Source organism: Leptodactylus fuscus, chromosome 11, assembly GCF_031893055.1.
Source record: "Leptodactylus fuscus isolate aLepFus1 chromosome 11, aLepFus1.hap2, whole genome shotgun sequence".
NCBI classification, from domain to species: Eukaryota; Metazoa; Chordata; class Amphibia; order Anura; family Leptodactylidae; genus Leptodactylus; species Leptodactylus fuscus.
The window spans coordinates 79,297,787-79,325,705 of record NC_134275.1 but is presented as its reverse complement, the minus strand read 5'-3'; the positions used below and the strand labels follow the sequence as shown (position 1 = coordinate 79,325,705).

Sequence of the window (27,919 nt, the reverse complement as noted above, 5' to 3'; positions counted from 1 at the left end):
GCCTGCACCTCCATGTCCCCCTCTCACACAGCCTGCACCTCCATGTCCCCCTCTCCCTCAGCCTGCACCTCCATGTCCCCCTCTCACACAGCCTGCACCTCCATGTCCCCCTCTCACACAGCCTGCACCTCCATGCCCCCCTCTCCCTCAGCCTGCACCTCCATGTCCCCCTCTCACACAGCCTGCTCCCCCATGTCCCCCTCTCACACAGCCTGCACCTCCATGTCCCCCTCTCACACAGCCTGCACCTCCATGTCCCCCTCTCACACAGCCTGCACCTCCATGTCCCCCTCTCACACAGCCTGCACCTCCATGTCCCCCTCTCACTCAGCCTGCACCTCCATGTCCCCCTCTCCCTCCCCTCTCACACAGCCTGCTCCCCCATGTCCCCCTCTCACACAGCCTGCACCTCCATGTCCCCCTCTCACACAGCCTGCACCTCCATGTCCCCCTCTCACACAGCCTGCACCTCCATGTCCCCCTCTCACACAGCCTGCACCTCCATGTCCCCCTCTCACACAGCCTGCACCTCCATGTCCCCCTCTCACACTGTACTGCACTATCACAAGAGCTCCGCCCATACCAGTCTGATCACATGGTCATGACGTCATGAAAGGTCCTATAGCACGCTAGGAAGTGTCTTCTCCCATCAGCTGACAGGGCAGGTCATGTGACCGCGGAACTTCTGCCCGTCTGTTATGAGGAAGCCGCGGCCCCGGTGTGATGTGCGCGGAGCCATGACAGACACAGATCGCACCATGGGCCACATTACCCGGGCCTGCCGCCTCTCCCTAGCCCTGCTGCTCATGTACCTGATGCATACGGGCAACTGTGAGCCCCTCACCCAGGTAAGACCGACGTAAAGTGAGACACCTGCTCATTGTCGTACAGGATAGATTACAATGGCTTAAAGGACAATTCCTTCACATGAAACTGCAATAGCCTTGTCCAGACTGGGTGCAGGTGCAGCAAACCCTCAGCTGTGGGAAGTTTGGTCAGAGATCTGGCTCCATTTACTGTCAGCAAGGGGAGTTCTTGCCCTGCAGCCATGATGTGTGGATGGGCATGGGCACCGGAGAGGGCTAGTGGCGCCCCCTGCCATGACACTACGGCACTGCCTATTATTTTTGCTCTTTTATCCTTTGGGCTGCTGTGAGGGGTAGAACATGTCTGATCTGAGGTCTTAGTGCAGAGATCTGCAATGTACGATCGATATCTGTAGAACTGCATCTCCCAGCATGCCCTCAGTGGTCAGAGCGCTGCAGACTCGTAAGGGTTAATACACCATAAGATAAGATAAGACATCTCCAGATCCGGAGGATGAGGTTTGTAGTTGTCATGATAAAGCGTCGGGTCATCTGCGTGGCGTTGGCGGCTCCTCCATGTTCCTGTGCCATGACGCCTTGTGACTAACACCAGCCCGACTGGTTTATCTCCTCAGCCTGAGGCCTCCCCTGTTCTGTATAATACCACAGACTATGCCCCAGTACAAAGCCAGTACGTAAGAGAGAGGAGATAAGCGGCGCCGTGTATGATCACTGCTTAGTATATAGGGGAGGGGGATTGTGGGGAAGCGGCATCTGCCTTGCTTCATTCCTTGACAGGCACAAGACGTGTCAGAAGAATGGAGAGGTTTCTGTCCTCAAATCTATGCCAGTCCCGTGGTGTGAGATGTAATAGATCTGATCCCTGCCTAAATATGGTGGTGAGTGGGGCGCAGGCGCGAAGATGTGCCAAAAACCAGGACCCCTCTCCTGCAGTCCTGGTAGAGGTGATCAAAGATGGCTCCTGCATGGGGCGACCACACCCAATACCCAATAGAGGGCGCCGCTGCACAGCTACTCCCCACATCCTGAACATCATAGGTAAATGTGGGTGAGCTGTCAATTTCGGCAGGCCTGGCCAATCATCTAAGATGTTTGGGGTCACCCGACTGTCCCAGATGGGGGGAGGGAAGAAGGATGTCTGGTCCTTTACCCTGAGGGGAGGTAAGTCCTCACCAGAGCCGAATTCTCTGCTCCTAGCTGATAACACATGCACACTCGGGGAAACCCTTTATACATAGATATGAGGGAGAGATGGAAGGGAGAGTGTCAGGACATGTGGAAGTGTACGGGAGGCTTAAAGGGATTGTTTAGGGGCAAACTCAGGAGTGGCTGTGATGGGTGTGATACAAAAACAAAAGTCAAACCCTGGTAAGATCCAGTGACGTACGTGATGACATCATCGGACCCTCGCCATAGACCGTTACGGCCACTACTGTTTGGTCTTGGTAGTCGTATGAGCTTCTTCACTTCCAACATGATTCGGCCGGCCAGGAATTTGCCTTTCCTTCCTATCTGCCAGTAGGGGGCACTGCTTGTGCCCATCAGGTGCCCTGGCCGTATACATTGGCACATTAGGCCCAGGGGACGCTCCAGTCACATGACATTAACCATTCGTTTTCCCTTTGACCATCTGATTAATTGACTTTATCCCCTTTCCTCTGCCCCACAGGTAACCCCGCTGATCAGCATGGAGCAGCTGCTGTGGGTCAGCGGGCGCACGATAGGGAACGTGGACACGTTCCGTATTCCCCTCATCACCTACACCCCCAGGGGGCATCTGCTTGCGTTTTCCGAAGCCCGCAAACATTCATCCTCTGACTTGGGGGCGAAGTTCATTGCGACGCGGCGCTCACATGATGGCGGTAAGTAGGGGATGTATACGTGTAGTGATCCGTGCTGTATACTGTATAGGGTGTGGGATGTCGCCATCTGGTGGCTAATAATAATATCACAGCAGACGTATAAGAGGATGTGACCTGAAGAAGACTTTGAACCCAAGACGTCTCGCTCTCCAGAGTAATATTAACTTCCTTCTAGGTTTATTTTTATCTGTTTATACTATTTATAACCCTGAGGAGGATATAATATCTAGCGCCCCCTGCAGGGGAAGTGTAGTATTACATGCAGATGTAATACTACTGACCCCCTCCCCCATACATCACATGCCCACACCTCTTTGACCTACCGCTCTGTCTACAGGTTACACCTGGGGTCCGACCTCCTTCATTGTGGATGATGGGACAGCCCAAGACGGGCTCAATCTTGGCGCCGTGGTGGTGGATGACGAGACTAAGGAGATCTTCTTGGTGTACACGTTGTGCGCCCATTACCTCCAGTGCGACGTCTCCAGTGTCATGGTGACGAACAGCTCGGATGATGGCGTGACCTGGAGCGCTCCAAGGAACATCTCCAAAGAGATCGGCACCAAAATGTTTGCCCCCGGTCCAGGGTATGGGATCCAGGTGAGGGCCCGGGGCCATAAGGCGGGTAATACAGGGAGATCTGGTAGGAAGTCATTCGTCGTCTTTTGGATTTCTGAGGATTTTATTTTATTTTTGCTCAACAGAAAAAAATGTCCCCGATGAAGGGTCGCCTGATAGTCTGCGGTCACGGGACGCTGGACGAGGATGGGATCTTCTGTCTTTTAAGTGACGACCATGGAAACAGCTGGAAGAAAGGGGGAAAGTTGGAGGGGCTTCCCTTCAGCCAACACAAGCGACTGGGGGACTTCAGCCCGGATGAGTGTCAGGTGACCCGCTCGTACAGGCTCGCTCTTACCCATAATCCTCTCTGCTTCCTCTAACTGCATCCTCCTCTCTCCCTCACAGCCCTACGAGCTCCCCGATGGCACCGTGGTCATCAACGCCCGCAACCAATACTTCTATCACTGCCGCTGCCGCATTGTGGCCTTCTCCACCGACGGCTGCGACACGCTTCCTCTGGAAAATGTCCATTTCGACGAGGGCTTACCGGACCCTGCGGTGGCAGCCGGCGCCTTGTACAAGGGCGGCATCACCTACTTTGTCAACCCAGCCAACCAGGCATCCAGTAAGTCTTGGTGGCCATATTGCGAGGCTTGGGCCCCATTCACATGACTGTATATTTGGGCCATGTGCTATCTGGTATTACTTGACCCCTACATTTCTATGGCCCCATAAACGGGGCTGTGTTTTTTAAGGGTCCAGTCGTTAAAATACAGACTAGACTTGGGTGCCTTCCATGTGCAGTCCTACAGACGGAACATGGAGAGGACTGCACCACTGACCTCTCCATGCGTCTGCAGACATAGAGAAGCTGTAAGGTTATACTGGTGGCTGCCATATTGGTGGACCAAACCTGATACGGTAGGGGTCACTGATGCCACTCGCCTAATCTATTACCCCTTATTCCTGATGTTTTTCTGCCTTCCCTCTCCAGGGGTCAACCTCACGCTACGTTGGAGTTTCAACTCTGGGGACTCTTGGGAGCAGAACTCTATCCAAATCTGGCCAGGACCCAGCGGCTACTCCACCCTCACCACCCTGTCCCGGAACATCGAGGACAACGAGAACCTCTATATCATCTACGAGAAAGGAAGACGCGACATCACCGAGTCCATCTCCATAGTGAAAGTCAACCTGTACGGGAACATCTGAGGCAGATGGACTCCTCTTTATACACTCCTCTGCTAATTAAAGGGATTGTCCACTTTAACAACCACTTTGCATATGGCCCCTGTTATGAATGAGGAGACCTTTGTGCACCTCTCCTGAGGGGACGGCCCATTTAAGCTCTTAAAGGGATTTCCAACTAGAAAGTCTTATGGCATAATAAAGTGATGGCATATGGCTAGGATATTCGTGGTGGGTGTCTGATCGCTGAGTCGCCCGCTAGTCCTGAGAATGGTCACTGTTTTTTTTTTTTCCCCTGCACAGCAAATCCTGCAAATCTGACTCTGGCCACTAAGACAAATAATATGGTGTGACTTCCTGTTTTCTGTAGGATGTCTCTTTGCAGCAGCCACCTCACTTACAGCACACTGGCGATCACAGCGATTATGTACATGTAGGCAAGACACCTAATCCACTAGTCACAATAGGAGTTGTCACATCTTATCTATCCCCCCCCCCTCTCTGCACAATGACCTCTGCACAGGTCACCGAGCATGCCTACAAATCTCCATAGCATTAGTCAATAGGGTCGGTTCCAGACCATTGTGTCTATGACCTATCTCCAGATAATAGGAAGCCACAAACTAGTTTAGCTTTGTGGCAAGAGTTGAAACTGCGGGATTTTTTTTTTTTAAAAAAACCTCACCAAAAATTCTTTAAAAACATGTTTAACTAAAAAAAAAATAATGTAAACAATTGGTCATTTCGTGACGACACATTTCCTCTAAGTGAATGGAGCTGAACCGCAATACCAAGTGCAGCCACTCTACAACAATGGCGCCGTTCAGCCCAAGAAAACCCCTTTATTCACTTATTCTAGCCGTAGGCCATCACATTATAAGATAGGGATGTCCCTTTAATTGTTTGGGATCTGTTTGTTAGGAGTATGAGGGTGTCCAGACCCCTCCTGTCAATGGCGTCTGGGTCCTGCCGCAGGATTTTTTGGTGGCAAAAATCCCTTTAATTGGGCACACGGAGGTCTCTGGCCCAATATGTCTGGACTTTTTCAGCAATCTCCCCTTTCCTGGTCATAGTAGTGTGTATAGTCTGGGTGCAGGACATGTATGTGAGCAATACCGTGCGCGGTGCGATTTCGCCGTCATCTCGCGGCCGGGGACTTTAATCGCTTTATAACATGTTTTTATTGAATTAAAACTGGAAAAAAATGTGTGCGGGGAAATCAACTCGCAGCTACGAGGAGCGATGACGATGTAGCAGAGCCCAGGTTGTTATTCTGCACACAGGACTACAAATAAAGCTACTGGGAAAGTTAAAGGGGATGTCCAGGCTATAGGATCGGCCATAACTATCTGATCGGTGGAGGATCTATAGACCCCGACCTATCCCAAGGAAAGGCCCTAGAATCCGATATTATGGACCGCCCCTTTAAACAAGATCTTGGGCTCTGCTACATCTCTCTGCTTTACAGATGTATATATATTTTTGCCATACTTACATATATATATATATGTATAGGACATTGGAGACCTTTCCCCTTTCTGTACAGTGTGCTCTCCTTGCCTCTCAGGACTCTAAAAAAGCTGGGTGGCATCTCTCCAAATTGATAACCCAGGCAGCTATTGATCTCCAATCTGTGGCCTGCCATTTGTGCACAACTACAACTCCCAGCATGCCCGAACTGCCGCAGGAGTTGTAGTTTCAGTACAGCGGGGTGCCACAGGTTGGAGACTAATGCCTTTTCAGGACGGGTGGGTGGGGGGTAATAATTAAAGGGATTGCCCAGAGCCGCGCCTGTCTATGGGTTGTGTTTGGAATTTCAGCTCTGTTCCATTAAAGTAAATGGGCCTGAGCTGCAGTACCACCTGCAACCTGTGGACATGGGTGGCGCTGTTTGTAGAAGAAAACAACCCTGTTTTTGTAATTCTGCACAACCCCTTCTTACAAGTGTTTACAGGTGAGTGTTAAGCACAGACAGCGAGACGATTTCTCCTCGAAACCAAAAATTTGTAAGTAAATTAAATTATTTTGGAATTTATCGTGTGATTTTTTTTTTTCAATGGCTATATTTTCTGTCTGGTCATTACTTTGTGTTCTCCTCTGGTTACTTCGCTGCAGGAAACTGCAGGTTCCCGATTTTTTACAACACGGTCACATGACCTCTGGATTGGCTGTAAAACTCATGGGGGGCGGGATCCATTGTAGTTTTACCAAATTTGCCCAATCGTTTCACAATTTGACCCACCCAATGCCCCAATTCTCATTGATCAAACCCCTCACAGGGCCTTGAAATTTGGTGACTTATACAACTCATATCCTTTGAGGTTACCCAAATTTATTTGATACCATAAACCTTGCAAATAGTCGGGGTCAAAATAATTCTGTATCTGTGGTTCCTGTGCTGACCAGTGCGTCTCCATGGTTAGAGACTACGCGTGATCCCTATGTCGTCTGATCCTGTCATCCTGCAACCGAATGTATGTTTGCAGGTAAGTGGGATTCCCTTCTAGTGTATGGAGTCTGGGGGTGACTGCTGTTTTAGGGGTCCATGGCGTTGACCGGGACCCCTGGCAGATCAGAACGATGGTGGCCCATGTGCAGATGAGCATATAGACCAGGGGTCGGCAACCCCTGGCACGCGAGGCATATTTTGCTGGCACGGCAGCCAGCCTGCAACCTTCATGCACTAAATTGAGAGAGAGCGTCCCTTCAGTGCTGTGCTAGAGCTGCTGTGTAGGACACGCCCCCTTCCCTCCCTGCCACCAATCAGAGGTGAGCCTCTCACTGCACAGGATAAGGGCTCCCTGGACCTGCTGCTACATGTGAGGAGGAGCTCCTGCCGTCTGCAGCCTGAGGAGAGGAGCAAAGTGAAAGTAAACACAACACCAGGTACATGTGTTACTAACTATTCTTATTACTGTCAGGCATTGGGGGTGATAACTTTAGTGTTAGTAACACCATGTGCCTCACATTAATAGCAGTTAACCCCATCATATCCCTCACATTAACCCCTGTGTGGCTCACATAAGGGTTACTGATATGTGAGACATATGGGGGTACTAATAAAGGACCTATATAATGATGATATTCACTTATTATCTCCATATGTCTCACCTATCAGTGTCCCTTATGTAAAGTACACAGGGGGTTAATGTGAGGGACATGATGGGGTTAACTGCTATTAATATGAGTTACTAAGCTGTAATATACAGACCAGACTTTTTATCCACAACTTTGGATAAGAGTACAGACCTATACATTTCAATTGACCCATATATACAGCCATTTTTTGTGGCTGTGTATCTGGGCCAAAATGTCCAGTTTTTAAAATCGGACACAGAGTACTGCATGTCCGACTCTGTGCCCGATTTAAAAAAAACGGTTTGGCGGCGGAGAGCATAAAACGCTCACCGACGCTCACGACCTGCAGGTTTCCGTCTCCTGCCTCTGTTTTGTGCAGGAAACGGAAACCTGCAGAACGGAGACCGGGCGCAGATGTGAACAAGCCCTTAGGCTCAGAAAAACGCAGCAAAATATTCAACAAAAAAGCTGTGTTCTCACAACGTGGGGGCCTCAGCCTCAGGCTAAAGCCCCACGTTGCAGAAACAGCTTTTTTTTTGTTGCAGATTTTGCTGTGTTTTTTGAGCCGAAGCCTGGAGTAGATTGAGCAGGAGGGAGACATATAAGAAGCTTTCTATATATTTCCCGTTCCTTTTCTAGCCATTCTTGGCTTTGACGGAAAAAAAACGCAGCTAAATCTGCAACAAAAAAAGCTGCATTTTTGTAATGTGGGGCCGCAGCCTTGGTGTGATTCTATTGGGTGGTGACACTGTAACTAGATGCAATTATAGTCAAATCCAGGTCCTGGGCACCAGTGCGGTCACTTTGGTGTAAGTGTGACACCCATTAATTCCTGGCTGGGGTTTTGCGGTTACTGCACCACCAGGAACTAAAAGTGACTGAAATTAATCTGTTTCACTTACAGAAAACTGAAGGGCCAAGGGACTGGATGGAGCATACAGGTACATTGTGTGTCAGCGCTTTACAGGTATGACCTTACTCTGCTCCCAGTCACATACATTACCACTAATTGTGGGTTACATATGTTACATTGCTTCTAATGGAAAAGAACATGTGTATCCAGGCAAATAGCGGTAAGCGCATGTGGTGGGAGCGCAGTATGACAGCACCCCTATGTTGTGGTTTGTGCTATATGACTTTAGTGTAGGTGTCATCAGCTTTACAATTATTGCCCGGCACTCCGAGGACCTCATCTTTGATTTTTTTATTTAAATCGGCACGCCAAACAAAAAAGGTTGCCTACTCCTGATATAGACTATAGCAGATTTCTATTCGACCCTCAGCTGACTGGGGCCAGAGGAAGCAGGGCTGCAGTGTAAAGCATGGGGGAAAGCCATAGAGTCTCTGCAGCAGACATTTACTACAATGCCCATAGTAGATAGTAGTAATGCATCAACCCTGGCCACAGCATAGTGGTGGTTTTGGTGAACTGCAGCGGTGCTGTGTGTAACCCCATACACTAGACCCGGGGCTGCTACAAGAGCTGATCTGTGCGGGGGCCAAGTGTCAGACCCCAGCAGATCACATACTGATGGCCTATACTCGGCACAGGCCATATAGATATATTTATATGGCCACGTGTACGTAACGTTGTACCTTTCAGACGAGCCCCGAATCCTATAAACCATGGAAAGATATGGGAGTCACAGGGCCAATAAGGTAGCCACATTGCAGGAGATCTGTATAACGTTACGCTTACAACACAACCGTATATCAAGGAATTCCCCTGGAATCCCTCCTTCATCATGTCTGTATATCCTGGACAACCCCTTTAATTTTGCTAATAGACAGACTATTAACCCTTCTCTTTCTGAAAGCTTTCTACTTAAAAGCATTTTTCCGACACAGTTGCCTAAAACTTTTGCACAGCACTATATAGCTGTATATATATGTAAACAAACACCAAGCTGCATGGCCTCCAGGGGGCGCTAAGATATAGGCAAACATAATGTTTTCATGATATATTCCATTCCTGCTCGAGTACAGGACATATAATGGTGATGTGCAGCGAAGTGACTATTAGGTGTTTGCATATATCATAGCGCCCCCAGGAGGCTGCTGCAGTGCGAGCACTGGATTGGTACCCGGAGCCAGATGTAGGGGATGGTGCTGAGGATGGAGGGAGGGCACAGCCATGGTGTATGGAGGGGGAGGGGGAGGATGCTGAGGATGGAGGGAAGGAGAGGGGGGAGGGGAGGATGATGATGGTGAGGAGGAGGAGGAGTGTACGTGTGTGACTGCAGTCAGAGCAGAGGACACAGGGACGGCAAGAAAAATACACATATCAGACGCTGCAGGCCGGGAGAAAAACCGTATATACAGTATTATATTATATATCACTGCGGTGACATCATGACCAGCCAGTCCCAGGGGATCCAACAACTGCTGCAGGCGGAGAAGAGAGCGGCGGAGAGAGTGACCGAGGCCAGGAAACGTAAGCACCACCGACACCGCGATATCTGTCATGTCTGTCTATTTATCTATGTATCTATCTATTTATCTATCTATCTATCTATCTATCTCCTATCTATCTATCTATCTATCTATCTATCTATCTATCTATCTATCTATCTCATTATCTATCTATCATCTATCTCCTATCTATCTATCTATCTATCTATCTATCTATCTATCTATCTATCTCCTATCTATCTATCTATCTATCTATCTATCTATCTCCTATCTATCTATCTATCTATCTATCTATCTATCTCCTATCTATCTATCTATCTATCTATCTATCTATCTATCTATCTCCTATCTATCTATCTATCTATCTATCTATCTATCTATCTATCTCCTATCTATCTATCTATCTATCTATCTATCTATCTATCTCCTATCTATCTATCTATCTATCTATCTATCTATCTATCTATCTATCTCCTATCTATCTATCTATCTATCTATCTATCTCCCATCTATCTATCTATCTATCTATCTATCTATCTATCTATCTATCTATCTATCTCCTATCTATCTATCTATCTATCTATCTATCTATCTATCTATCTATCTATCTCTCTCTCTCTCTCTCTCTCTCTATCTATCTATCTATCTATCTATCTATCTATCTATCTATCTCCTATCTATCTATCTATCTATCTATCTATCTCCTATCTATCTATCTATCTCCTATCTATCTATCTATCCATCTCCTATCTATCTATCTATCTATCTATCTATCTATCTATCTATCTATCTATCTATCTATCTATCTATCTATCTATTGATCTATCCTGGGGCCTTGAAGGTAAATTTCCCCTTGACATCTCACATGTCAGTGTTGGTCTTGCAGGTGACAGCCCGGGGGGGGGGCTGCGGTTGACACTTGACCCTGCTCAGTCACCCCCCAGGTCAGACCTCCCATCCCTGCACCACCATAATACTACAGCTAGAGGCAGCGTCCTCTATATCTCCTTTGTGCCCCCCCATACCCGGTATTGCCCCCCTGATTCTGTCTGGGACTTTATGGCCATATGGTAACCATGCCCATACTGTAGATGGGGGGCCCTGACGCCCGGGGTATCCTGTGCTGTATTTTGCCATCAGACCTAACCCCCCCCCCCCCCCCCCCCTTCTTGTTCATCTCATGCAGGTAAAGCCCGGAGGCTGAAACAAGCAAAAGAGGAGGCGCAGGGGGAGATCGAACAATATCGGATAGAAAGAGAGCGGGAATTCCAGAGCCAGCAGCGAACCGTATGTAGTGGGGGCGTAGCGGGTGTAGGGTCACATTCACATGGTGTAGTCATGTATTCTCTACCTGTTCTGTATACACAGCATGCATGTGCATGGAGGGAATGGGGGGAATAGCTGCAGCTATTGGTAATGTATGGCCGGATCAATGCAAAGCATGGCATTGGCTTTAGCTGCAGCAGCCTGGCATTGAGCGCTATGGTTTACTCAATAGTCTTAACCCCTTCTGCATCATAGTCCTGCCAATGGTGACCCTATAACTGCCCTATACAGGTTCAGTCCCAAAATATAGAGCCCATGTTTATCTATATGATATAATGATAAGAGCGGGCCACAGGAGTCGCTTGTCTGAAAGTTCTCTTCTCGCATGGGCGATGATGTGCGGCCATATGCTGCCCTGCAAGTCGCCGGCGTCCATATCACGTGACGCTAGTGACATCTGCACCGGCGTAACATCCATAGCAGTGTAAGCTGAGACCGACCCTCCTGCTGCGCTCCCATTACCTAAGTCCCAGCATCTCCATATTGTACGGCCTGTTATGGGGCCCTTGGAGGTCCTATCAGGTTGGGCCCCGTCCTCCTCCTTGCTGTGAAGTTGCTAGGACTTCCTCTCTATGGTGAGGAACAGCTGAAGATTCAGTCACCCATACAAGTGCCAGGTCCTCCTAAGTCCGCGGCATGAACCGATTCCGAAAAGGAGGTCCTTTGAATTGTGGGAGACTCCCAGAATTTCCGGAAGAGTCGACATAGTGATCACAAAGTTCCCCCATCATCAGGGACACAAATTAGAATGGACACCTAATATCTATAGACTGTATGGTGGTTGTAGGGCCCTTGGAAAAGGGGGGCCCGGCCCTGGCTGGTTCCATCTCCTTTGCTACTTGGTTGCAAGCACTAAAGCTAACATGATGATGTTTTGTATTAAAGGGGTTGTCGGATGATAAAGATAAGTGTAGTCAGGAGGGGAGGGCTAAAAAGAAAAAGCCCCCACACTTACTCGCCTCTTCCTCTCCAGTCCTGGGCTGGGCCGGCCATCTATTTGTATAGAGTCGCTGCAATGGTGACGTTTCATTGATGGTCGGCCCAGTGCAGGAACGTAGGGGAGGATGCAGGTTAGCATGAAGGCATTCTATATTTGTTAGCCCCTCCCCCTCCTGCCATCTGAGGTTCGTTTTTGCACCTGGACAACCCCTCTAAGCCGGGCATACACTTCCAATAACTGTATTGGCTGATAGCTATTCCTCCCAATCCCTCATACACATGCACACTCAGCTTAGCCCAGTTTGATGGCCAAACCTTTGATCTGCACCTTTTCTTGTATCCAGGCCTTGGGCACCCAGGGGGACCTGTCCTCCGAGATGGAGGCGCGAACCCGGCAGACCCTGCAGATGGTCCAGAGTAGTCATGGGAAGAACAAGGAGGTGGTGCTGAGGAGACTGCTGAGCCTGGTGTGCGACGTGAAGCCCCAACTGCACCCCAACTACCGCTTCACCAACTACTGAGCGCCCCGTCCCCTGTACACCCCTGTGCTCGTGTGTATGTGGAGTGCAAGTGTCCATATCGTGTCTAGCAGGAGGGGTCCGGCATCTACAAGACGTCACATATCCTGAGGTGCGGAGCAGCCGAGACCCCCCGGACCCCCTCACACCGCTGCTGTATATTTACCCATAATCCTCTCTGGTATTTATTGTATAAGGAACAATAAAGTCATAGAACCCTCTGTAAACCATCCATTACCTAATAGTCTCACTGCTGAGGGTTTGTTACAATTGTATCCAGACTGAACAGTCCATGGAATCTAACACTAAGTGCACAGCTGCACCGGAGGAGCAGAACAACGGACAAACGGACCGCTAAAATAGCAAACACCCCATTGTCAATAACGGGGTCCATCGGGCATCCATTGTGTTTTCAATAAAGTCTTGTGTGCCGGACGTTCTCATCCAGGGATTTTGCAATGGAGTCTCCAAATGGAAACTTTGGCGCAGATGGGATCCCAGCCCAGATTATACGTTTTACCTGCACTGATACATTGTAACAAACTAGAGCAGAAGAGTTTTATGCTGCTGATTGGACTCCTCAGAGGATTCTCTAACATGGGATACAATTGTAACAAACCCTCAGCTGTGACATTTAGTCTGTGCAGGATTTTAGCATCTTTATGGAAACAGAAATGGTTTCACCGGGGACAAAACTGGAGGTGGAGATGGGGCTGATTATAATGGGGCAGGTTTGTCATTTAGGAATGTAGGAAAGCTGGGTGTCTGTGAGCATTGTGCTGTTTGCTGTGACGATTGTCACCCAGCTTTCCTAGTAACAGATAAATAGTAATAACAGAAACACATTGTACTTCACTGCCCTCTAGTGGCGGAATGAGTAATGACACAATTATAGCGTAAATCTGACCACTGTCTACTGTTCTCTGTTATCAGCTCCGGTTATCACAGGACTGTACTATTGTAAGTCTGAATGTTGGAATCCTCTCTGCTCCTAGTACAGATGGGTCATTCACTGCAGCCTTCACACCCGGCCCATCCCTGACCTCTCAGGGTGTCGGCAGAGGACAAAAATCTCAAAAATGATTAATGAAGGCGGCGAATAACACAAAGTATCGCCCGGGGTTATTTACCTACATACAACACGCATACTGCGAAACGTTCACAGGACTGGAAGAGGGGCATTATGGCATCTTTGTGCCCCCAGACTGTATAATGCCCCCACATTCATCCTGATATGCCCCCACATTATAATGTTCCCTCCAGTTGCACCCACAGAATAAGCCCCCTCTCCTGGTGTGCCCACAGTGTAATGTCTCCCTTTAGTTACCCCACAGTATAATGTCCCCCTACATTTGCCCCTGCAGCGCTTTAAACAGAACGTTTGCGGAGTTTTCCTCCATGGATTTTGTTACAATTATATCTATGGGAAAACCGCCGGCGTTTCCGTAGATATAATTTAAATGCTACGATTTCCAAAAGCACGCGGCTTTTGGAAATCGCGGCATGTACGCACTGCGGTTTTTACCGCAATTGGGCATGGGATTCGCTGGAACCCCAACCACTTTGCACTTACTGTAAAATGCCGCGATTTTTCCCATGGCTTTTCCACCGTGGGCAAATCGTGGCATTTCTGTCCCATGGGCCTCCTGGTAAATCAGTGTTCCTTAATAGAGATGAGCGAGTACTGTTGGGATCAGCCGATGCGAACAGCACGCTCCATAGAAATGAATGGATGCACCTGGTACTTCCGCTTTGACGTCGGCCACCCGCTTAACCCCCCGCGTGCCGGCTACATCCATTCATTTCTATGCGAGCGTGCTGTTCGGATCGGCTGATCCGAACAGTACTCGCTCATCTCTATTCCTTAACAGAGTGAACTTGCCTGGGCCGGGCGTTTGTTGCGTTTGGACCTGGCGGGCTCTGAGCTGGTTCTGGGTCGTGATCAGAACCAGCTCCTGTCCCTGAGTTGTCCCCCCGCTCCCTAGTCACTTGGGGTTGTCAGACTATACTAAAGCCACCCCCATAGTGCAGGTTACTAGTGGGGGTAAAATCTGGTCCTACCTGCTATGGATCCAGTAGGTGGCGCCGTCTCCTATGACTGTTAGTATGAGGCGCCACCTACTGGATCCACGTCATATCGGGTTGGTTATGGTTATAGTTAGTCTCTACTTGAACCATGCAGTTCTGAGGCTTCGGGTATATTGGTGGTGAGGGGCTGCCCATCAGACCACTGGGCCCCCACTTAAAACCCAAGAAAAGAGACCATTTCCCCTTTCCAAATGGAGCGGCAAGCTAAACCTAGGCACTGCCGCTCCATTCATTCTTTATGGCACTGCTGTAAAGCGCTGAGTTTCATAGACAATGAATGGGGGGCTGTGCACATGCTCAGACTGCCGCTCCATTTGGGTCAGAATAGGACCCCCATTCTCATGACTGAGGGGGTCTTACTCTGATTAGCATCGGCCGAATCCAAGACAACTTTGGTAAGAGAATAAAAAGAGAAGCAACTCACAAAAACAAACAAACTTTATTACCATGAAATAATGTAACAAAAACATGAACCCAAGGGTCGATCAGTGATCGAAGCGGCAAAATCAGCAAACCCAAGGCGACACCTTCATACCCAGACTTCAGCGACGCTCAGTGATAACGTCCAGTGATCTCCATCTACTTCATTGTCCAATAACTTAGGGCAAGGAACCGTCAGGCGGCCCCGAGTCTCTGGGTCATACTCTGGTTTTTTTATAGTCTTTGGCTGCCCAGCTCATTTTGTGATACCTCAGCCATAACCTGTTGTCCCAGCAATACTCGGGGGACAGAACCTTCGAGGGTAACTGATCCAGGATTAGATACTTGTTCAGGTGACTTTCGTCATGCCAGATGGCTTCCACACCTCTTTCCTTGTCCTTTAAGATGCTCCTCAGGCAGCTGGAGGTCAGGTTGGAGAGATGAGAGGGCTTTCCACCAAAAACTGCCCCGTGGTAGTAAAACCTGCCCATATGTGGGGGTATGAAGGCCTCAGATAAAGGGCTCCGCTCATAGGGAAGGTCAGGTGACAAGTAATATCCAGAATGGAGCTGAGCCACAAGGGCACCGAGAGTCTCCGGCCCATAACTGGAGGTGAAGATCTAAGAAGGTAGAAGAAGGGAAATCTATGGTGATGTATCTGTCATCTATCCCATATCTATCTATCTATCTATCTATCTATCTATCTCCTATCTATCTATCTATCTATCTATCTATCTATCTATCTATCCCATATCTATCTATCTATCTATCTATCTATCTATCTATCTCCTATCTATCTATCTCCTATCTATCTCCTATCTATCTATCTCCTATCTATCTATCTATCTATCTATCTATCTATCTATCTATCCCATATCTATCTATCTATCTATCTATCTATCTATCTATCTATCTCCTATCTATCTATCTCCTATCTATCTATCTATCTATCTATCTATCTATCTATCTCCTATCTATCTATCTATCTATCTATCTATCTATCTATCTCCTATCTATCTATCTATCTATCTATCTATCTATCTCCTATCTATCTATCTATCTATCTATCTATCTATCTATCTCCTATCTATCTATCTATCTATCTATCTATCTATCTATCTATCTATCTATCTCCTATCTATCTATCTATCTATCTATCTATCTATCTCCTATCTATCTATCTATCTATCTATCTCCTATCTATCTATCTATCTATCTATCTATCTTCTCTCTCTGTATTATACATACTATAAAGCTATAGCAACTACAGTGTTGGCCAAAAGTATTGGCACCCCTGCAATTCCGTCAGACAATACTCATGTTCTTCCAGAAAATGATTGCAAGCACAAACTCTTTGGTATTTTCTTCATTTAATTTGTCTTCAATGGAAAACCACAAAAAGAATTGTCAAAAAGCCAAATTGGATATAATTCCACAGCAAACATAAAAAAATTGTGTAATTAACAGCACCTGTTACTTACCTGAGGCACCTAACAGGTGGTGGCAATAACTAAATCACACTTGCAGCCAGTTGAAATGAATTAAAGTTGACTCCACCTCTGTCCTGTGTCCTTGTGTGACCACATTGAGCATGGAGAAAAGAAAGAAGACCAAAGAACGGTCTGAGGCCTTGAGAAGCAAAATTGTGAGGAAGCGTGAGCAATCTCAAGGCTACAAGTCCATCTCCAAAGCCCTGAATGTTCCTGTGTCTACCGTGCGCAGTGTCATCAAGAAGTGTAAAGCCCATGGCCCTGCGGCTAACCTCCCTAGATGTGGACGCAAAAGAAACATTGACGAGAGATTTCACCGCAAGATTGTGCGGATGGCGGATAAAGAACCGCGACTAACATCCAAACAAGTCCAAGCTGCCCTGCAGTCCGAGGGTACAACAGTGTCACCCCGTACTATCCAGCGTCAGCGTCTGAATGAGAAGGGACTGTATGGTAGGAGACCCAGGAAGACCCCACTTCTTACCCACAGACAGAAGCCAGGCTGGAGTTTGCCAAAACTTACCTGAGAAAGCCAAAACCGTTCTGGAAGAATGTTCTCTGGTCAGATGAGACAAAAGTAGGAAAAGGCCTCAACATAGAGATTACAGGGAAAAGAGAGGCCTTCAAAGAGAAGAAGACGCCCCCTACAGTCAGACATGGCGGAGGTCCCTGATGGTTTGGGGTTGCTTTGCTGCCTCTGGCACTGGACTGCTTGACCGTGTGCATGGCATTATGAAGTCTGAAGACGACCAACACATTGTGCAGCATCATGTAGGGCCCAGTGTGAGAAAGCTGGGTCTCCCTCAGAGGTCAGGGCTCTTCCAGCAGGACAAGGACCCAAAACACACTTCAGGTCAGCACTAGAAAATGGTGGTGAGAGAAAGCCCTGGAGACTTGTAAAGTGGCAGCAATGAGTCCAGCCCTGAACCCCATAGAACACCTGTGGGGGAGGGGGAGAGATCTCTTGGTGGCAGTTTGGAGAAGGCCTCCTTCACATCTCAGGGGGGACCTGGAGCAGGAGCCAAAGAAGAAGGGTCTAAGATTCCAGCAGAGCCTTGTAAGAAACTCATTGCTGGTTAGCGGAAGCGGTTGTGCGCAGTTATTGTGTCTAAAGGTTGTGCTACCAAGTATTAGGCTGAGGGCGCCAATACTTCTGTCCGCACCAGTTCTGGAGTTTTGTGTAAAATGATCAATGATGTGACTTTTTTTTTCATTCTCTTTTGTGTTTTTTCATTGCAAGCAAAATAAATGAAGATATTACCAAAGAGTTTGTGCTTGTAATCATTATCTGGGGACAGCGAGGATTATCTGACAGGACTGCAGGGGGCGATACTTATACTGTATATACCCTGTGTCACTTATATACTATATAAGAGTCTGTGCTGTGTAATCATTACTGGGGGACAGCGAGGATTATCTGACAGGACTGCAGGGGGGCGATACTTATACTGTATATACCCTGTGTCACTTATATACTATATAAGAGTCTGTGCTGTGTAATCATTATCTGGGGGACAGCGAGGATTATCTGACAGGACTGCAGGGGGGGATACTTTTGGCCAACGCTGTAAATGCTTCTATAAGTCATAGGAATAAAATCTTTCACTGAGTGAGAGAACACACAAGGCCCAGGTCACATATGAGGTATGGATATATATATATATAATGACTTCTCTTCCACATCTGTCTCTTCCTTTGTTATCCATCTGCATGTGATGACACTACAACTCCCAGCATGCCCTGGCAATCTGACAGCTCTTGCTTGATGAGCCCCATGTTGTACCTGATCGACATCCATACAGAATAGGTAATCCACTTCATCATACGCCAGAGGCAGCACCAGATCCCTCAGATCCATCATACGTAGCATTGAGATGTCCTGCCAGCGCGGCCGCTTGGTGACCTTTATGAGGGTGATGGACATACCGGGCCGCGAATGAATTCTGGGCACATCTAATGGGCGGTCAGTGAGGACATAGACTATGCAGGGCAGGCCAAGCATGAAGTAGTGACTGGCGGAGACGAGGAAATCTTTAAGGTAAGTGTCAAGATATCTGAGGAGACCAGACAGTAAAACACCAATATCAGAGGAGAATACCTGCGCAGCCCAATGCATTATATGTGGGCAGTCGGAAATATATATATGTTCCTAATAATCCCAAATGAATGAATAATATCGGCCCAAATAATCAAACGTACAGGTTCAGATATTAGCATGAAGGCTCATACCTCCCAACCGTCCCGATTTCCGCGGGACAGTCCCGATTTGGGTGACATGTCCTGCGGTCCCGGTTGGAGGGAGGTATGTCCCGATTTCAACTCAGATCTGCGTCCAGAGGACGCAGATCTGAGTTGAACACACATGCGGCTGAAGGAAGGAGCTGACACAGGTCAGCTCCTCGCTTCGCCGCTGCCCGCCTCTCTCCCTGACACACGCAGCTGAAGCTGCTGGCGTGCTCGCTTCGCCGCTGCGTCTCTCTCTCGCTGACACATGCGGCTGAAGCGAGGAGCTGACCTGTGTCAGCTCCTCGCTTCGCTGCTGCCGCCGGCTCCTGGCTTGTAGACGCGATGTACACGCCAGGAGCCGGCGGCAGCAGCGAAGCGAGGAGCTGACACAGGTCAGCTCCTCGCTTCAGCCGCATGTGTCAGCGAGAGAGAGAGACGCAGCGGCGAAGCGAGCACGCGAGCAGCTTCAGCCGCGTGTGTCAGGGAGAGAGGCGGGCAGCGGCGAAGCCGCATGTGTCAGCGAGAGAGGCGGCGGAGGAGAAGGTAAGTTTAATGTGGAGGTGGAACGTGAATCTGGGGGCAGATGAAGGAGAGGACGGCATGACATTGGGGCAGAGATGGGGGACATGAATCTGGGGGCAGAGATGGAGAGGACATGAATCTGAGGGCAGAGATGGAGGGACAGGAATCTGGTGGCAGAGATGGAGGGGACATGAATCTGGGGGCAGAGATGGAGGGACAGGAATCTGGGGGCAGAGATGGAGGGGACATGAATCTGGGGGCAGAGATGGAGGGGACATGAATCTGGGGGCAGAGATGTGGGACATGAATCTGGGGGCAGAGATGGAGGGGACATGAATCTGGGGGCAGAGATGGAGGGACATGAATCTGGGGGCAGAGATGGAGGGACAGGAATCTGGGGGCAGAGATGGAGAGGACATGAATCTGGGGGCAGAGATGGAGGGGACATGAATCTGGGGGCAGAGATGTGGGACATGAATCTGGGGGCAGAGATGGAGGGGACATGAATCTGGGGGCAGAGATGGAGGGACATGAATCTGGGGGCAGAGATGGAGGGGACATGAATCTGGGGGCAGAGATGGAGGGGACATGAATCTGGGGGCAGAGATGGAGAGGACATGAATCTGGGGGCAGAGATGGAGGGACATGAATCTGGGGGCAGAGATGGAGGGGACATGAATCTGGGGGCAGAGATGGAGGGGACATGAATCTGGGGGCAGAGATGGAGAGGACATGAATCTGGGGGCAGAGATGGAGGGGACATGAATCTGGGGGCAGAGATGGAGGGGACATGAATCTGGGGGCAGAGATGGAGGGGACATGAATCTGGGGGCAGAGATGGGGGACATGAATCTGGGGCAGAGATGGAGGGGACATGAATCTGGGGGCAGAGATGGAGGGGACATGAATCTGGGGGCAGAGATGTGGGACATGAATCTGGGGGCAGAGATGGAGGGGACATGAATCTGGGGGCAGAGATGTGGGACATGAATCTGGGGGCAGAGATGGAGGGGACATGAATCTAGGGGCAGAGATGGAGGGACATGAATCTGGGGGCAGAGATGGAAGAGGGACATGAAACTGGGGGCAGATGAAGGGTGTATATGAAACTGGGGGAGAGATAGAGGGGGACATATAATTTACGGGTGACTGTAGGAGGATTATACTGTGTGCGGGCACATGAAAAATTAACGAGTGGGCGGAGTCAACACAAAAGTGGGTGGGGCTAAATTTGCGCCGCACATTTTGTCCCTCTTTCGGTTCTTCAAAAGTTGGGAGGTATGATGAAGGTACGACAACTTTGGATCTTACAGTCACCCAGTCACCCAGTCATGTTCACGTCTGCACAGACTCTTCCCTCACCTCCGCTCCCTCCATGCCTGCCATTCCTGTGTCTATCCCTCTCGTATCCATGGCCTGATCCCTCCCATCTGTTTAGATATGTCCTCCTATACCGCGGTATAACCTGATACCTGGTAGACTCCATGATGGACCTTTACCTTCCCACTGCAAATACTGAGAGTCCAACCACGGTTTCACGAGCCTGATGGAAAAGATTTTCCTCCTCATGGTCAAATGTTCCTTCCCACACGATGGGCGCTCCCCAAGGTGTCGTAGAAGGCTCCTTAGGAAAGTACCTGGAAGAGTCAGTAGATGTAAACAATCTAATACCGCCATATTAATGGCCACATTCAACATGGCGTTACCCTGTGGTCATGGGAAAATTGCTGGTTTCTGTGACATTGAGGACATGTGAATGTTATGGTCCAATGAAAAGAGTCCAAGGAGCCTTAGCATATTGTCTATTGATGTCACCACAAAGTAAAAGGTTATGGGCGAAACAACGTCACATTCATGTACGGCCATTGCCTAATACAAAATGGCCGCCATGTTTAGTCCGAGTTCTCTAGATTGTAATAATGGGGTTTATGTTATCATGGCCGGTCCCTGTGCACCCCTGAGCTGTGAGGAACATTCCTATTCTTATATTAGTCTCAGACTGTAAGCCGCCTCCCGGCTAGGCCTAACTTAGTCCTTGCCCCTTCCCATGTTTTGGGCACTCGCACTGGACACAATATTCAGGTCTTTGGAGTAATTTTATGCTTTTAGCTCTCTACAAGGTCTTAAGATCTTAGTCTTCAGTCTTCGTACTCACCTTAAGGACCTGATGTACATAAAATAACTCAGAGCCAGAAGAGGCGCGCACCAAAGAAGTCTCGGCCTTGTGATCTGTATCGAGAGATAACCAGATAAAATCCTATTATACATCATCATAGCTATACAGGGCAGGACAATTGGGAAAATAAAACCTATTGCTCTCCTGGTAAAGCCACCACCGGTCTTCTCCTGGAGTGATGGTGTGCCAAACCTGACCTCTATGGGTCTATCACTAGCCTCGGAAATACAACACAAGACTAGTGGTGACCACCAAAGCGGTGGAGCTGGAGTATAAGCACATTTATATCTCTGGACAACCCCTATATCCTATAGGCACCACTGCCAAGTCTTCCAGAAGATCAGAAGGCTCCTACAAAAAGGGAAGACTCACTCCAGGAGCATTAACAAGTCTCCCGTGGTAAGAATCCTACTAAACATGGCTTCATAGGGACTTTATGTTGGTGGTGTGGGGACGCTGCATCGTCAAACATATCCCGGATGCCCAAAGGCACAATTAGGGATCGGCAATAAAAGGGTGGGCCATTGGGAAATAAAATCAGTGGAGTCCTTGTGTGACACAGTTTGCAACTTCCAGGTTCCTATCTGGAAGAAAGCCCATAAAGGGAAGCTCACGGTAGCCATTGTGCTACCCAACTTTACATTTCAGTTGCTTGGCAATATTAAGGGGCATTGAGGGTCTTTGCCATCATCAATAGTCTTTATGCGGGCTCATCAATGACATCAATGCTCATATTTACTTTGAAAGGGTTGTCCCATTATGGACTTTTATCCACAGAAGAGGGGTAAGTGTCGGATCGCTGTCGGCCCTATCGCCAGGACCCCAGTGATTATTAGGATGGGGCACCAAAAGTCCTCTTTGTGATTGGAGCTCCAGTTCCATTACAGTCTTGGCAGCCACATAGAAGTGAATGGAGCACTGGGCACGCAAGCGAACTGGAGGCCTTACTGGGACTTTTGGTCCCCATCCTCCTAATCACTGGGGGTCTCAGTGATCGAGTCCCACACGATCACACACTTATTCCCTGTTCACAGCTGCATTTGTATTCCGTCCGGGGAAAGTCTGCATGAAGACCCCCTGAACAGAATACAAACACAATTGCAAGCGCTGTGCTGTAAAAGCACATGGACCCCATAGACTATAATGGGGTTTGTGTGCTTGCCGCGCACTGCCCGCACAAATCATGTCCGCATGTGGACTCTCCCCGGACGGAATACAAAAGCAGATGTGAACAGGGCATAATCCCCTGTCCTGTGGATATAGGATAAATGTCCATAATGGGACAACCCCTTTAAGGGTTAGGAGACGAGTTTGCAGAAGATCGAGCAGGAGACCTATGTTGTTCAGTGCCTGCCAATGAATACAAAGGGAGGCAGATTCAGGGCAGAATATGGCGCTGATTTTGAGATGGAATCTGCCTAATCGTGTTTTCAGTATGGAGACCGTAGAGCCGCAGAGAGGAAGGGGCTCCGACCATCATGGCTGACTAAGATGCTGGGAGTTTGGCTCAGGGTTTCATCTGGGAAATATGGCTGACCTCCCCCCATGTGAAGCCAAACTAATGCAGGGCCGAGACCTTAAGTGGATCATAAAGGGTAAGAACCTATAAAGGACACTTGGATCATCTTCTCTGGGTTTTTTTTAATCTACTCCTGCTTTTGGCTTTAAAAGCCACATTAATAAACCTGAATGTGTGACCTTACCCTTAGTATACCCCAAAACAGAAGCGGCATCAATAGCAACATGAAGGGTTAATTCGAAGCCACCTGGATGGAGTAGGCGAGCTCAAACACTCCAAACTCAAGTGGTTCCCTCTGGTCTCCTTAAATAAGCCCTTTTCTAGTTCCATAGTCTTAACCCCTTCCTGACACCCAGAAGTAATTTCAGGGAAAAACCTCCTGTACCCTTCCTAGAAATAACTAAATATTCCCTGCCCGGCGCTCTGCCAAGCCTGACATGACCATACACATGTATTTTTTGGGAAAAAGCGCCAATGCAGTTTTTTGAGCCAAAGCCAGAAGTGTATCCAGCGGGATGGAGAATAGAAATCCGTTGTATTCCCGGCGATCTACTGATGAAGAAGGTGCGCCAAAAACTTCAGTAATGCCCTTGCAAAAAATGCTGTGTGTGAAAGCGGCCATAACCTAGACTATCCGGTATAAGCCCAGCAGGTGATCAAGGGCAGGTATGACGGGAACCCCTTGTACTAGTAGGAGTCTGGATCTGACAGAGAGACCGAAAAATGGCAACAAAAATTTCCAGCTGTAGCCACAAATTTCTGCCTCAGAATCGGTGCACTTGTGCTGTGGGTGCGCAGATCAGATCAGCAGGAGATCACCGGGGACACAGAACGGGAAAGCCAATAGTGCGCTGAATTCAGTACTGTCGGCTTCCCAGCCTCATGTGTCCCAGGAGGTGAAAGGTTAAATCGCTGCAGCCTGATATCTTATCACACAAAAGACAATGACAAATATTTTTCCAATGACTCTTTATTGTATTTTGTTGATAAGATATCTCGTTTAAGCAATTGCAGTTTAAGCAATTGCAAAAGTTCAGATTAACTCGCTACCTCTGTGCTTGTCACATTCTCGATAATCTTACTTCTCTCTGGTCATATCATTGCTTGCCATGAGCATACGTATCATTCAATCCAAGTAAGACGAGCTGCAGTGTAAAGCATCAAGCAGAAGCTGGAACCTCCAGCGAGATCCATCGGATTTTGAAATCTCAAGATCGGCTCAACCCTACCGTATATATAATATACAATTAAGGTTGAGTGATTGGGATTGGGAAAGATCGGATCCCGATCGGCAATCGAGCAAATTTCACAATCGGGATTGGCTAGAAAATTATCGGAAATTGGATTTTAAAATCGATCCTGAAATCTCAAGATCAGCTCAACCCTAATGTACTGTTTCTAGAAGAGTCATATATTTTAATCCTTTACTACCCCTCCAAGGACCTGATGCAACACTCTATGGACATGTCATTGTCTAAGTGGAGGAATGTAAACTGGAACCCGACCACAATGGCAGTGCCGAGACTCATCAAGGCTGGAGGTCTCTCTCGCAAGATCTGCAATATACTACAAATACAAGCAAAGGACTGTCTACATTCAAGTACTTGGCCGGGTCCTGTCTCGGGTTCCTCCACCAGGACCATCTCCAGACGCTTTCCACCATAAATGATAAGATTGTTCAGAAGTTCTAAGAAACCCTCAGAGAAGATGATACAAATGACCCAGAACCAGAAAGAAGCAGAACATCAAGTGACAGGTATATGTAAAGAAACTCACCATCTTCTCAGCCCACAGGTTGACATTCTCACATGTGAATCTTCTCTAAGCCTCGGGGATAAGATCACAAGAAACAGGAGAAGAAGGTGCGGCCATCTCGTCTGTAGCCCAGGGCAGGGCGACCTTCCTCCAAGTAACCAGTGGGCTCTCCTTGTCTGCATGTCTACGTCATGTGTTTCTTGTACAGACTGCAGGAAAAAACTTAAAGAATAACAATAGTACTAATCCCTTGATGGAGAAGAAAGAAGACAGCGATGGATTAGTTGGGAGGAATCGGCGACAACTCGGGTTTAGTAAAATAGGTGAAAAATGAGCAATTATCTGCATCCAGCGGCCTCCCTCCTCCAATTCTCTGGTTTTATGTTTCGGGCACAAGAAAAAAAAAAACTCTTAAAATGAGATAAATCCGACGTGAGATGATGGACAACACCCAACAGATTCCGCCATTATTTATTTAACCCTTTCCCACGGCAACAATTTTTCAATCTTCGTTTTTTACTCCCTGTCTTCCAAAAGCCATTATTTTTATTTTTTCCGCCCACTATGCCGTATGAGGGCTTATTTTTTGTGGGACAGGTTGTGCTTTGTAATGGTGACATTTAATGCTTTGTACAATGTACTGAGGAGCTGTTATCTGTATATCTTTCTCCTTCCCCTATTTACTGTTCTCTCTGGAACGCCGCATAGCGTGTAACAAACTAGAATATACCTGCTCGCCCTTACTGAAGGCTAGATCTCACAGTCTGATTCGGCCTCCGCTGCTGCTCTGTCTCGTGGTGGCCCGCATTTCTACATTTCTCACATACTTGTAGGCCTGAGACCAGGCGGGTGGAGGACAAGGCGCACTGGTGTCACCGCAGTGCACTTTTCAGGTCAATACCCTCACTCACTTTCCCCTCTTTTGAGGTCCACGCCATCAGACACTCTCCTTACGCGTAGCCGTGATCACCCTACCAAATCCTGGCCTCCGTTCTTTCTATCCTGTGACGTTCCTACCCCCGTCATGGGTGACTTTGACACCCCCATTAACCCCTGTCTCCCCAGCTGCCTCACAGTTTCTCTCACTAACCCGTTCTTTTGGTCTTTCACAATTTTTCTCTTCTCCCACACACAAAGATGGTGGCACCATTGGATTGATCTTGTCTTCCTCTGACTCCTTGCAGTTTATTAAGTCTTCTCTGCCCGTCTCCGATCATGTCCTTCTGTCTCTCACCGTCCGTACTTTCTCTCCATCACAGGACCCTCCGACCCACCATACATTAGGAATCTACACTCCATCTACACCTCTCAGACACCCTACAGTCCTCACCGTCCCCCATCTCTTCATTCTCCTGCCCCCTACTGGACACCAGCCACTATAATGGACCCCTTAAAAGTGCACTGGACAAGGCAGCTCAGCTCCCTCTCCACTCGAAAATTTTGATAGAGGAGGCAGTAACCCTCGGCGGTGCGCTAAGTCTGCAGATTTCCTCCACTTCAAGTTTATGCTCAAAACCTGTAACTTTTCTCTTCACCTCGCCGAAGACGCCTATTTCACCGCTCTCATCTCTTCTGTTTTCAGAGACCCTAACAGACTTATCGAAACCTTTCATTCCTTACTCACACCCAAGGTGCAGAAGCCATTCTCAGACCTTCCTCCAAGCATGGCGAGTTGAGTTAATGCCAAAGAGCTCAATCTGACCACAGCACCCAATCAGCTCCCAATAACTCCCAATCAGCACCCAGTCACTCCCAATCACTCCCAATCAGCACCCAATCACTCCCAATCACTCTCAGAACCATCCAGATTGGTCAGATGAGACAAAAATAGAGCTCTTTGGCATTAACTCAACTCGCCGTGTTCAGAGGAAGAGAAACTGCATGTTATGCAAAAAATCCTAAAAAAATCCTTATTTTCTATTCCTGTTCAACTTGTTCTCTGTAACATTCTCGTTATTACACAGCCATGAGACTTGGTTGCAAATTGACCGGTCACCTTCTGTGATGTGTTCAATGTTCTACAGAGAATCCTCCAGCTTTGACATGTGATTTATTGTGTAACTTGTAACTTCTAATGTGTCCAATGTCCTATTTTGTGATCTTCACCTTCTGATATCGGATCTATGATTTATTGTGTAACCTTAACCTTCTGAAAGGTCTCCGATGTTCTATTGTGTAACTTTCACTTTCTTATATGTTTTATTTCCTCAATTTGTATCTTCTATTGTGTAACTTTCATGTCTTCAATGTTCTATTTTGTAACTTTCACTTTCTGATATGTGATCTGTTTTCTATTATGAACAAAATATAGTTACATGAAATTCCCAAATCATTGCGTTTTTTTTTTTTTTTTTTTTTTTTTTACATTTTGCACAGCATCCCAACTTTTTGAAATTGGGGTAGTTGAGCTAACACCAGAAACCTGGGATGAGTTATAGCAGACGTATATGCTAATCCTCAGCTGGCATAGATTTCACCTTGTGCACCCCTACATGTACAAGAAATAGTAAGGGGTCGGAGCCTGTTAGTAATTTTGGTGCGGCTACTGCCTATGGAGAAATGAATTCAGACTTATACAGGGTATATCAGTCTTAGGGCATTCCCCACGGTCAATATATTTTACAAACTGACTGATAACAATTCTCAGATCTTCTCATTCCAGCTGCTTTGTTCATGCAAAAAAAATAAAAATAAAAATCAGACGGAAACGTATTTTCTCGTCCTGTTCAGCTAGTTCTCTGCTATTGACTACCTTACCTAGTGATGCAGGTTTATTGGACCTTATAGCTAATGATATGGATGCAGACAGAAATCCTCGGGCCGAGGATCAAAATTCAGAATAGTCCGAATTCCCGATAAGGGATCTGTTATATGGACCACGTCTCTATGAATCTGTCTGCAGAGAGCTCCAGCTAGTGGCCACTGCAGGTATTGGCAGAGACAATGTCAGGACAGAGACCCCTCCCATCATGAGCCCCTTAGTAGTCACAGCAGGCCTCCTTCAACTTTGCA

At 47.9% G+C, this 27,919-nt stretch overlaps 3 protein-coding genes across 3 annotated transcripts; 2 read left to right on the top strand and 1 right to left on the bottom strand.

Moving 5' to 3' along the window:
* The first annotated feature begins 644 nt into the window (after positions 1-644).
* On the top strand, positions 645-6,439 carry NEU1 (neuraminidase 1). The gene is made up of 6 exons (XM_075259795.1): positions 645-848; positions 2,497-2,689; positions 3,027-3,289; positions 3,394-3,576; positions 3,656-3,875; positions 4,245-6,439. The coding sequence occupies exons 1-6, from the start codon at positions 699-701 to the stop codon at positions 4,460-4,462; spliced, it is 1,227 nt and encodes a 408-aa protein (XP_075115896.1). The 5' UTR covers positions 645-698; the 3' UTR covers positions 4,463-6,439.
* Positions 6,440-9,718: 3,279 nt separating this feature from the next.
* On the top strand, positions 9,719-13,082 carry ATP6V1G2 (ATPase H+ transporting V1 subunit G2). Its single transcript, XM_075260081.1, has 3 exons — positions 9,719-9,950; positions 11,115-11,215; positions 12,538-13,082. The coding sequence occupies exons 1-3, from the start codon at positions 9,869-9,871 to the stop codon at positions 12,712-12,714; spliced, it is 360 nt and encodes a 119-aa protein (XP_075116182.1). The 5' UTR covers positions 9,719-9,868; the 3' UTR covers positions 12,715-13,082.
* Positions 13,083-15,357: 2,275 nt separating this feature from the next.
* Positions 15,358-21,645, bottom strand: LOC142184742 (N-acetyllactosaminide alpha-1,3-galactosyltransferase-like). The gene is made up of 4 exons (XM_075259799.1): positions 21,613-21,645; positions 20,957-21,094; positions 18,493-18,763; positions 15,358-15,839 (listed from the first exon to the last, which is right to left on the bottom strand). The coding sequence occupies exons 1-4, from the start codon at positions 21,630-21,632 to the stop codon at positions 15,438-15,440; spliced, it is 831 nt and encodes a 276-aa protein (XP_075115900.1). The 5' UTR covers positions 21,633-21,645; the 3' UTR covers positions 15,358-15,437.
* Between the last annotated feature and the right edge of the window lie 6,274 nt (positions 21,646-27,919).

Bases quoted from the DNA above. Each gene is read 5' to 3' on its own strand.
- NEU1 (XM_075259795.1), top strand. From the start codon at position 699: ATGAGGAAGCCGCGGCCCCGGTGTGATGTGCGCGGAGCCATGACAGAC. The intron at 849-2,496 runs GTAAGACCGACG...TCTGCCCCACAG, and splicing joins ACTGTGAGCCCCTCACCCAG to GTAACCCCGCTGATCAGCAT. The intron at 3,290-3,393 runs GTGAGGGCCCGG...TTTGCTCAACAG, and splicing joins GTCCAGGGTATGGGATCCAG to AAAAAAATGTCCCCGATGAA.
- ATP6V1G2 (XM_075260081.1), top strand. From the start codon at position 9,869: ATGACCAGCCAGTCCCAGGGGATCCAACAACTGCTGCAGGCGGAGAAG. The intron at 9,951-11,114 runs GTAAGCACCACC...CATCTCATGCAG, and splicing joins AGTGACCGAGGCCAGGAAAC to GTAAAGCCCGGAGGCTGAAA. The intron at 11,216-12,537 runs GTATGTAGTGGG...TCTTGTATCCAG, and splicing joins TCCAGAGCCAGCAGCGAACC to GCCTTGGGCACCCAGGGGGA.
- LOC142184742 (XM_075259799.1), bottom strand. From the start codon at position 21,632: ATGTACATCAGGTCCTTAAG. The intron at 18,764-20,956 runs GTAAAGGTCCAT...TGGTCTCCTCAG, and splicing joins TCAGTATTTGCAGTGGGAAG to ATATCTTGACACTTACCTTA. The intron at 15,840-18,492 runs GTACAACATGGG...CTACCTTCTTAG, and splicing joins TCTGTATGGATGTCGATCAG to ATCTTCACCTCCAGTTATGG.